Source organism: Notolepis coatsorum (genome assembly GCF_963971535.1).
Source record: "Notolepis coatsorum genome assembly, chromosome: 5".
Taxonomy (NCBI): domain Eukaryota; kingdom Metazoa; phylum Chordata; class Actinopteri; order Aulopiformes; family Paralepididae; genus Notolepis; species Notolepis coatsorum.
The window spans coordinates 49,936,403-49,948,353 of record NC_140169.1 but is presented as its reverse complement, the minus strand read 5'-3'; the positions used below and the strand labels follow the sequence as shown (position 1 = coordinate 49,948,353).

At 41.9% G+C, this 11,951-nt stretch overlaps 1 protein-coding gene across 1 annotated transcript in view; it reads left to right on the top strand.

The window, feature by feature from the left end:
* The window catches only part of LOC311228174 (uncharacterized protein), a gene marked incomplete at both ends in the record, with an annotated part of 7,539 nt that extends 925 nt beyond the window's left edge, over positions 1 to 6,614 (top strand). Inside the window, 5 exons of the mRNA XM_084314085.1 lie at positions 1,232 to 1,328; positions 4,121 to 4,237; positions 4,873 to 5,139; positions 5,305 to 5,387; positions 6,599 to 6,614. Coding sequence (XP_084170211.1) covers positions 1,232 to 1,328; positions 4,121 to 4,237; positions 4,873 to 5,139; positions 5,305 to 5,387; positions 6,599 to 6,614 — 580 coding nt within the window. The remainder of the gene's footprint in view (positions 1 to 1,231; positions 1,329 to 4,120; positions 4,238 to 4,872; positions 5,140 to 5,304; positions 5,388 to 6,598) is intronic.
* Between the last annotated feature and the right edge of the window lie 5,337 nt (positions 6,615 to 11,951).

The following is an 11,951-nucleotide window of genomic DNA, read 5'->3' as shown; positions in this document are numbered from 1 at the left end:
CGTAGGGGTCTTGAGGGTGTGTAGTTAGAGACCATTGACCGGAGGTAGGCGGGAGCGGTTGCCTTTGCCGCACGGTATGCCAGGTCGAGGGCCTTGAAGCGGATACGTGCAGCAATAGGGAGCCAGTGCAGGTCCCTGAGAAGTGGGGTGACATGGGCCGACATCGGTAGTTTTGAGATCAGGCGGGCCGCTGCGTTCTGAATGAGTTGAAGAGGCTTGGTGGCAGTGGCCGGGAGGCCAGCGAGCAGTGCGTTGCAGTAGTCGAGGCGGGAGATGACTGTTGATTGGACGAGGAGTTGGGTGGCTTCTTTTGTCAGGAAGGGGCGGATCCTTCTGACGTTGCTCAGGAGGAATCCGCAGGAATTCTGTTTTGCTTAGGTTCAGTTTGAGGTGGTTGGTCGTCATCCAGGCGGAGATGTCGGACAGACAGGCTCAAATATATTTTAGCCTGGTATTAGATATATTCTAGTCTGGTATCAGATATATTTTAGTCTGGTATCAGATATATTTTAGTCTGGTATTAGATATATTTTAGCCTGGTATCACACTAGTATCGGTACATCCATAGATAACTATCCAGGGTTTCCATGTATTAGTCAAATACACAAGGAAACCAAATCCAATTTATTGAACAAAATCATTAAAAAAACAGCTCTAGTGGAATACCTGACATTTAGAATGGTCAAATATTCAAATAAGCGGTTTGTGTGGTCTATGTGATCTGGGAGTGGTGGAAGATGAATATCATTTTGTTTTTTTATTGCCCTTTGTACACCGATTTGAGGAGGGTTTTATTTGAGAAAATTCAAATTGTAAATCCGGATTTGTTTCGGCAGTCTGAGAGTTGTATGTTGAGTTGTTATTTTGTCGACGACATCTTCAGTTTTGCAGGATTTTTGGATAAAGTGTGGCACTTGAGACAAAACACACTATATCCAATATAATTGTACATGAATTCCTATCGTTTCTTTGTTTACGTACATTGCTCACAGCTTGTGTTATATTACGTTTTATTGTATTTTATTTTTTGTGGCCATCTTGGTCTATATGTCATAATTTGTCAAGTAATTTGTCAAGTATTATCTACTTATTGTTTATGTGTCTTGTACGCCCATATGTAAGGCACACAAATAAAAAACATCAATCAATCAATCAATCAATCAATCAATCAATCAATCAATCAATAACTTTGGATAATAAGTACATTTTGTCCCTCTCTGCTTGGCGGCAGCCACCCAGCCCAGCAGGCCAGCGTGTGGAGCGTGAGGCGGGCCCAGGCAGAGGCTGTTCTCCTGGGGGCTCTCAGCTCCAGACCCCTCCTGGACACGGTGAGACAGAAGTCCCCATCCAGCTTTTCTGAATGACACTTCTATTCTATTCTATTCTATTCTATTCTATTCTTTATCAGTCAACTGTATATCAGTCAACTGTACTAAACTCGATTATACTCTACTGTCAGATTCTATTCCACTAATTGTATACTGTACACTGTAGTCACCAGCTACAGCCATTTTAAATACTCACAAACGTACTCTTTATCTCCATGTACCTCAGACAGCAATGTGCTCCTCCTCTTAGCTAGCTCCTCATAGAGGGGGTGGGGGGGGGGTTGTCCTCTTAGCTAGCTCCTCATAGATCGGGGTGGGGGGGGTTCTCCTCTTAGCTAGCTCCTCATAGAGGGGGGGGGGGTGTCCTCTTAGCTAGCTCCTCATATAGGGGGGGGGGGTTGTCCTCTTAGCTAGCTCCTCATAGAGGGGGTGGGGGGGGTTCTCCTCTTAGCTAGCTCCTCATAGATGGGGGGGGTTGTCCTCTTAGCTAGCTCCTCATAGAGGGGGTGGGAGGGGGGGTTCTCCTCTTAGCTAGCTCCTCATAGAGGGGGGGTTGTCCTCTTAGCTAGCTCCTCATAGAGGGGGGGGGTGTCCTCTTAGCTAGCTCCTCATAGAGGGGGTGGGGGGGGTTCTCCTCTTAGCTAGCTTCCTCATAGATGGGGGGGGGGTTGTCCTCTTAGCTAGCTCCTCATAGAGGGGGTGGGGGGGGGTTCTCCTCTTAGCTAGCTCCTCATAGAGGGGGGGTTGTCCTCTTAGCTAGCTCCTCATAGAGGGGGTGGGGGGGGGGGGGTTGTCCTCTTAGCTAGTAATGTAAAATCGACCAGAGCCTTCTTAATCGTAAAATATCTACTCAGCTGCGTTGTGTTCTCATGGCACTAAGTCTTTTTAACCAAAATTGTGTAGCACGGCAGAGGAAAGGAATCAATGACAGTGTTTCTATCTCAGATCTGGTTTATTCAAAGTCCAAAAAGTATACAAAAATGTCCTGGTTCAATCAATGAAGCGCAATGAATTAGTAGAACGAGCACTATGCCGGAAGTCCGTAATATCAGTCTAATAAAGTAGTTAAGAGTAACAATCTTCAATGTAGCTTCGGTTGTCGATTCTTTGTTGTCAGGGAGACAACGGCTTCTGTTCCCGTGGCAAAACGTCTCAAGCAGGTCCTTCTCCGTTCGGCTGTGCATAAAAGATTTCAGGAGCTTCTCTCCCATCTGCTCCGTGCAGACTCTTTTAACGGCTCAATCCCGCCCCTGAGCGAACATCGAACTGGTTCGTCAGGGGGCGGATTTCAAAGTCCTGATTGGCTAAAGCTCACATCGGCCATTTTGGATATGGGTCGTCTGCCATGTTGAATCTTTTTTTTGTATTTTTTTTTTTTTTTTTTTTAAACAAACACATAAACAAACATGACAACACACGATAAGATATACAAGCATTAGTTGTCAGAGCACATCCAATGAAATCACATTTTAGTTAATTGTCTTATATAAGATATACCATGTTGAATCTTAAAGAGGCAGGTCCCTTCTATTTTAGAGGACTAATTACCTTTCTAAAGTTTAGCGTTTAAAGGCTTACTACCTTAAGAATTAGAGATTAGTTATCACTTGGCTTAGACAGTTAATTCAAGTCTTTTCCCGAATTCTATGGCCTTCTAGATACCAAATTAAACCTATTGTTGGTTTTAGGACAAACTGTTGCATTATATATATTCTATAATATTGTCTTTGAAGTTAGTTTAGTCTTCTAAGTAAGTTACACATGTTTTCCCACATTAATCTTCTATTTTAAACTATATTACTTTCTTAATTAAACTTAACAATGGTTAATAAGTGTCTGGCTTAGTCTTAAATTAATCAATACACTATCTTATAACTATGAGGCTATTTTCCATACTGAATTACTATTAGTTTTGGTTGCTGTTTTCACAACTTTAGACAAATTGTTCCTGTGTTTAAATGTAAACAGGGCTGTTTAAGAGCCTTCCGAGCCTTCCTGTCTCCTACCATGTGAGACCAGATGGATTCTTTGACGTAGAGCCCCCAAATGGCTGAGGGGGGTTCTTCTCAACAGTTCTATCTTTTACAGCGGACTGTTGAGTAGCATATCTTACCCCCTATTGTTCTGCTCAGCTCGGTAAACAAACCACTCTATTGAAATGCTAACTTTAGCCAGCTAGTGGCTCAGTTTTTATTGTTTAACTGCTCCCAAGGGTGGGGGAGAGGAGAAAACCTATTTAACTTAAGACTGTATGCTAAATTAAGCACTCAGGCTTGTCTTAACCCGTCCCTTCACCAAGTTGAACCAGTCAATATGACTTCCAGATTTGCCTGACCCTTTTTGGTCTCAATATAGTATTAGTTTTGCTTACTTTATAGAATATAATTGGTGTCTTATCTTTAGCTTTGCCACTTATAATTACTTCTAGAAGAAATGTATTTTAATAAACTCTTTGGGGGAAAAGCAGAGCATTTATATATAAATAACAGAGTGAATCTATTTAGGGTGTATGCACTGGACTCTTACATTTCTCAGTTATCTCCCAGTAGCGGTCGACCTTAATTCAAAACTCATAACAATATTTCATAACTCATAACAGTTTGAGACTGAGATTTTACCACACTAGCTCCTCATAGAGGGGGTGGGGGGGGGGTTCAGCTCTTAGCTAGCTCCTCATAGTGGGGGTGGGGGGGTTCTCCTCTTAGCTAGCTCCTCATAGAGGGGGTGGGGGGTACTCCAGGATAGCGAGCATCTTCCTTCTCATTGAATGTCTTTTTCCTGTCATTTCCCAGGAACAGAGCCAGGGGGCGGAGTCAGGGGAGCAGGATGGCAGTAGTGGTGACAAGCAGTCGTCCAGCCCCCCCCACCAAGTCCTGTTCAGTCACCTGCCGCTCCACTCCCAGCTGCAGGTCTGCTCCACCCTCCCTCCTCCCTCCTCTCTCCTCTCTCCACCCTCCTCTCTCCTCTCCCTCCTCTCTCCTAGCTCTCTCCACCCTCATCCCTCCTCTCTCCTAGCTCTCTCCACCCTCATCCCTCCTCTCTCCTCTCTCCACCCTCCTCTCTCCCTCTCTCCTCTCTCCTGGATGGATGAGAGTGTATGTGCAGCATGAATGTTGGAAGTGTAAAAACAAAGGCAGGCTTCCAAACAAACAAAAGTAACTAAACAGGTGGAGAGAGGAAGACGAGACAAAAGGATGCCTGAATGTATAAAGGCCTGGGACACTAAAAGAAGCCTGCATGTATAACTCTAGCACAGCCATGGAGAAAATGCCACTAATTCCCGCCAGGAACGGGTCAGATGACCCGACAGCTTATATGAGAAATATGAGAAAAATAAACAGTGTAAACTATATAATTACCTCTGAATATAAAAATATGAGGTTTACCACAATGAAATGTAGATTTGAGTGACAGTACACACAAGGTACCCTAACTGGCATGATGTACGTCATACGTTGTAGTCTGTGCAGGTTTTGGTGGTTAAGAGTCAGTTTGGTTATTATTAGTAATAAACTAAGTTAACTCTTAAACTCCTCCCTTCCAGGTGCGCTCTCCTTTCCCGCTGATCCCCATCGGGGGGGGGATCCAGATGGTTCAGTCCTCAGCCCAGGGAGATGCGCCGCGGCCCGCCTCGCGCCACGAGAGCACCCCCCCCGAGGAGTCCGGTCGCCTCACCCCCCCGTCGAGAGGCCGAGCCGGGGGAGGAGGAGGAGGGGGGCGGGGGGCGAGTGTCCCGGGAGGCGGGGCAGAGGGGGAGGAGATCCTCCGGACGTGCACCAAGGCCATCGCCTCCCTCTGCATCGCCTCTGAGGCGCGGGGGGGGGGGGGGGGGGAGGGAGGGAGAGGAGCCCCACCCCCCCCCCCCCCCTGCTCCTCCCAGGATCATCAGAGGTCACAGCACTTTAGAGGTGGCTTGGAGGTCACTCACCCTGCCCCAGCCTCCTCCCCTCTCAGCCACGCCTCCTCCCCTCTCCAGAGACCCCACCCGAGCCACGCCCCCTCCCAGCACCACCTGAGCCACGCCCCCTCCCAGCACCACCCGCTGGGAGGCCCACTGAGGTCAGGGATGGGAGGCGCTCCGTGTGCACTTTACTCCCAAGGAGGCGGAGCTCCCGAGGAGAGAGAGAGGGAGAGGGAGAGGGAGAGGGAGAGGGAGAGGGAGAGGGAGAGGGAGAGGGAGAGGGAGAGGGAGAGCGAGGCACGTCAGACAGCAGCAGCACAAAGAGAAACAAGGACTGCGTGGACAGGAAGTGAAGAAGAAGAAGAAAAACATTTGTTTTAAATAAAAGGGATGAAGTGAAACAGAAAGATGAGACTTGCACACACGCACATAAACACACGCACAAGAGTGGCTGTGTGTGTGTGTGTGTGTGTGTGTGTGTGTGTGTGTGTGTGTGTGTGTGTGTGTGTGTGTGTGTGTGTGTGTGTGTGTGTGTGTGTGTGTGTATCAATACACGAGATACACACACACACACAGATTTACAAAACAGGTGTTTAAGGCATTTGGACCTTAAAAAACAAGTAGTTAATGTGTAGATCTAATGTACATGTATATAGCACGCCTGTTATACCCACGGGCCTGTTATTATTGGAAACCATTTCTTTCGTATTTAAGGTTGGAGAGAATCTCTATATATACATGTTACAACTTGTATGATCATAATGACCAAACCTGCGTGGTACGTGCAGTAAATACAGACGTGGACAGATGTGTGTGTGCCTTTCCATCTGGGTTCTTTCTGCTTATGTTCTTTATAGGCATTACGAAGCGGGACAGTAATGTGTAAATAGAATACGATATCACGTTTGCGTATCAGCTTTGTAATAAAGGAAAAAAAAAAAGCAATTTTCCCTGTACTTTTTGGACACGTGTAGTCTTGACAAGCGATGTGAAGTTATTATTATTATTATTATTATTATTATTATTATTATTATTATTATTATTATTATTATTATTATTATTATTATTATTATTATTATTATTATTATTATTATTATTATTATTATTATTATTATTATTATTATTATTATTATTATTATTATTATTATTATTATTATTATTATTATTATTATTATTATTATTATTATTATTATTATTATTATTATTATTATTATTATGTAAGGTTGCACTAAAACATATTTTTATATGAGTGAAATCAAATGGCTTTTTCGTGTACAGCAACAGTTCTATAATACTATTTATTATTGTACCATGTTTCATAAATTGTAAATTTTTCTTAAATGTCGTGGATGCCTTTTTCTATGTGCAGAAGCATGGGTTTTTAGCTACTGCTTAAACTTAGGGCAACAATATGTACAATATGTACACTGTACTACATCTGTATCTGATAGACTGTAATACGTCTGTATCTGATAGACTATCTGTATACGTCTAAGATAAGAAATGCACCTTACTTGGAAGTATATATACATTTAAGGTTTTATTACAAGAATATTTACCCAACATATGAATACATTAATCTATCTATCTATCTATCTATCTATCTATCTATCTATCTATCTATCTATCTATCTATCTATCTATCTATCTATCTATCTATCTATCTATCTATCTATCTATCTATCTATCTATCTATCTATCTATCTATCTATCTATCTATCTATCTATCTATCTATCTATCTATGTATCTATCTATCTCTATCTCTATCTCTATCTATCTATCTATCTATCTGCACTTAAACATTTAGACTGACATCACATTAATTGTATGGTTGTTTAGCGTGTACATGCTCCTCTCTTGCTCTCTGCTTGGGCTTGTCTTGTGAATGTTATTTTCCTGGGGGGGGGGGGGGGGGGGCTTTTTCAGACTTGCTCTCAGCATTAATTTAATGAAAGCGACTCGCTCTGCTGGTAGTGTGCAGCCCCCCCCCCCTCCCCCCTCCCCAGTGCTGGAGCATTGTGGGAAGATAATAGTTGTTCTGTTGATTAAAAAAACGGCTCCATCTATGGATCATTGAGTTAAAGTTCCTGATTTACTGGTTCGTGAAAAACATTCCTGCATGATGTACCTGATCACACACACACACACACACACACACACACACACACACACACACACACACACACACACACACACACACACACACACACACACACACACACACACACACACACACACACACACACACACACACACACACACACACACACACACACACACACACACACACACACACACACACACACACACACACACACACACACACAGACGCACACACACACACACACACACACACACACACACACATAGACACAGACACACATAGACACACATAGACACACACTCACTCACACAGACACACACAGACACACACATGGACACACACTCACTCACACAGACACACACAGACACACACATAGACACACGCTCACTCACACTCACTCACACAGACACACACAGACACACATATAGACACACACTCACTCACACTCACTCACACAGACACACACAGACACACACAGACACACACATAGACACACTCACTCACACTCACTCACACAGACACACACAGACACACACATAAACACACACTCACTCACACTCACTCACTCACACAGACACACACAGACACACACATAGACACACACTCACTCACACTCACTCACACAGACACACACATAGACACACACTCACTCACACTCACACTCACTCACACAGACACACACTCATTCACACTCACTCACTCACACTCACAAACTGACAAATGCACCTTAGGTATCAGTGACCTTGGCTATGGTTTCAGTGACCTTGCTATGATATCAGTGACCTTGGCTATGGTATCAGTGACCTTGGCTATGGTATCAGTGACCTTGGCTATGGTATCAGTGACCTTGGCTATGAGCGTCTCTTTATTAGATGTACAGTATGTACAGTAGATGTACGGTAGACTCCCTACATCTAAGAACGTTGTGAAAACTGAGGTGGAGCGGAACGTTTTTACTGAAGGCAACATTAACCTTTGACCTATTGGCTGGGATTGTATTTGTTGCCGGGCAGGCAATGTTCTCTTCCTGCTGGCGACTCTCTTATTGGTTGGAAGTGAAGAATCCTTTGATTTGACTGGACGTTGTTGCACGGGGCCATTTTGGGTTAATTTTATCGGTGATGCAATATGGCGCGAGCCATTGGTTGGTGTCAGTGGTGTCAATGGTACAACACTTTTAGATAGACCGCTTTGGGTGTACAGCTGGCCTGGGTGTACAGCTGGCCTGGGTGTACAGCTGGCCTGGGTGTAGCCTGCCTGGGTGTAGCCTGCCTGGGTGTGGCCTGCCTGGGTGTAGCCTGCCTGGGTGTGGCCTGCCTGGGTGTAGCCTGCCTGGGTGTAGCCTGCCTGGGTGTAGCCTGCCTGGGTGTAGCTGGTGTGAATCTGTATGGTGGGTATAACTCAAAGCAGTGTGTCCTAATCGTTGGATTTTTTATTTATTTTTTCAATGTCAATACTCTCCCTGATATTATATTCACTTGTCAACAACGATCATGGCTTTTAAAACAGATTGTTCTCTCTTCAAGGTATCAAAGCACAAATCAATGTATAGACGACCACCACACAGGCAGAGGGGACAGTGATGCATAATGAAAGGTTTTGTGATTTCTGTGCATTAAACACAATATCATGTACGACTCCAGTTTCAACCAGAAATTCACAGTAGAAGTTGAAAAAAAAAAAATTGATTGTTGTTTTCAAATAAATAATGAACTCCAATATTACTGACTGTTTATGGTTTATTATTTGTCTTCCGCTGGTTTACTGTGACACTATTGATCACTATTGATCAGTCATTAAAATCCCAATGCAGATAAAAGGTGCATCTAGGCCCTTTTGTCACGGCAGACATTTTGACTTGTCATAATTGTAATTTTCTATATACTTATATGACTGATCTTTATTAACCTGAGAGATCACCTGCAGACAGTAGATCTTTATTAACCTGAGAGATCACCTACAGACAGTAGATCTTTATTAACCTGTTGTATTGTCAATAGATGGAGTTAATATTGAAAGGGTTACAGAACTGTGTTTTGTGGGAGTATTGCTGGACGAAGGCTTGACCCGGAAACCTCATATTGCATATGTAAGGAAAAAATGACAACGAGTATTTTTATTGTGAATAAAGTTAAATTAGATAACAAAGCAATGCGAACATTGTACTGTGCACTCATATTGCCTTATATTAATTACTGTGTGGAAGTATGGGGTAAGACCTATAAGAGTCATATAAAACCACTGTAACTCCTACAGAAGAGAGCTATTAGGATTATTTGTAAAGCAGACTATCGAGAACACACCAACTCCCCTCTCCCTCACAGGTTTGTCCTCATATCACAGAATGGAGAGCAGAGAAGGGAAGGTCACTTTAAACATCAGTGTGCTGCGCGGACAACACACACTACCTCCGGGACTATTCAGTTATTATATTGTTTAGAGGCATAGGATGAACAAGTAGTTCATCGGGGGGAGAATGTTGTCACTTAATATGTCAGGTTACATGATTAATGTTGAGTTATATTTCATATTAATATTGATTATTATTTACATTTGAAAGCAAGGTTGGAAGAGTGTTTGTTTATTATATTCAGAGATACTATTATTTACATTAGTCGCCACATTAGTTGGTAGAAATACAAGTCCCAGAATGCCTTGCGCCTAGTAACCTAGTGACCAGCTGTGTCCATTTATAGTGATTGAAGTTGCCGACTGAAGAGAGCGTTTGTGAAGTAGAGAAATATAATGTAACGTGCACCGGAAAACTTCTATTTAAAGGACACTTTCGTATTATAACTCGACGTTTGGACAATCCATTATTTGGAAATGAGTTATTCTACAACGACATTCATCACTCTTCCCTCAGATTCACGGTGTCCTTTATGAGAAGATTGGTTGGTCCTCTCTGACGGCCCGTATTGGTAAGATACCTCCTTATACTACATCATTATTGGTAAGTTACCTCCTTATACTACATCATTATTGGTAAGCTACCTCCGTATACTACATCATTATTGGTAAGCTACCTCCTTATACTACATCATTATTGGTAAGTTACCTCCTTATACTACATCGTTATTGGTAAGATACCTCCTTATACTACATCATTATTGGTAAGATACCTCCTTATACTACATCATTATTGATAAGCTACCTCCTTATACTACATCATTATTGGTAAGTTACCTCCTTATACTACATCATTATTGGTAAGATACCTCCTTATACTACATCATTATTGGTAAGATACCTCCTTATACTACATCATTATTGATAAGCTACCTCCTTATACTACATCATTATTGGTAAGCTACCTCCTTATACTACATCATTATTGATAAGCTACCTCCTTATACTACATCATTATTGATAAGTTACCTCCTTATACTACATCATTATTGGTAAGATACCTCCTTATACTACATCATTATTGGTAAGCTACCTCCTTATACTACATCATTATTGATAAGCTACCTCCTTATACTACATCATTATTGGTAAGCTACCTCCTTATACTACATCATTATTGATAAGCTACCTCCTTATACTACATCATTATTGGTAAGCTACCTCCTTATACTACATCATTATTGATAAGCTACCTCCTTATACTACATCATTATTGGTAAGTTACCTCCTTATACTACATCATTATTGGTAAGATACCTCCTTATACTACATCATTATTGGTAAGTTACCTCCTTATACTACATCATTATTGGTAAGATACCTCCTTATACTACATCATTATTGGTAAGATACCTCCTTATACTACATCATTATTGGTAAGCTACCTCCTTATACTACATCATTATTGGTATTATACCTCCTTATACTACATCATTATTGGTAAGATACCTCCTTATACTACATCATTATTGGTAAGCTACCTCCTTATACTACATCATTATTGATAAGCTACCTCCTTATACTACATCATTATTGATAAGATACCTCCTTATACTACATCATTATTGATAAGATACCTCCTTATACTACATCATTATTGGTAAGTTACCTCCTTATACTACATCATTATTGGTAAGCTACCTCCTTATACTACATCATTATTGGTAAGCTACCTCCTTATACTACATCATTATTGATAAGATACTTCCTTATACTACATCATTATTGATAAGATACCTCCTTATACTACATCATTATTGGTAAGTTACCTCCTTATACTACATCATTATTGGTAAGATACCTCCTTATACTACATCATTATTGGTAAGCTACCTCCTTATACTACATCATTATTGGTAAGCTACCTCCTTATACTACATCATTATTGGTAAGATACCTCCTTACACTACATCATTATTGGTAAGATACCTCCTTATACTACATCATTATTGGTAAGCTACCTCCTTATACTACATCATTATTGGTAAGATACCTCCTTATACTACATCATTATTGGTAAGATACCTCCTTATACTACATCATTATTGATAAGCTACCTCCTTATACTACATCATTATTGTTGCACGGGGCCATTTTGGGTTAATTTTATCGGTGATGCAATATGGCGCGAGCCATTGGTTGGTGTCAGTGGTGTCAATGGTACAACACTTTTAGATAGACCGCTTTGGGTGTACAGCTGGCCTGGGT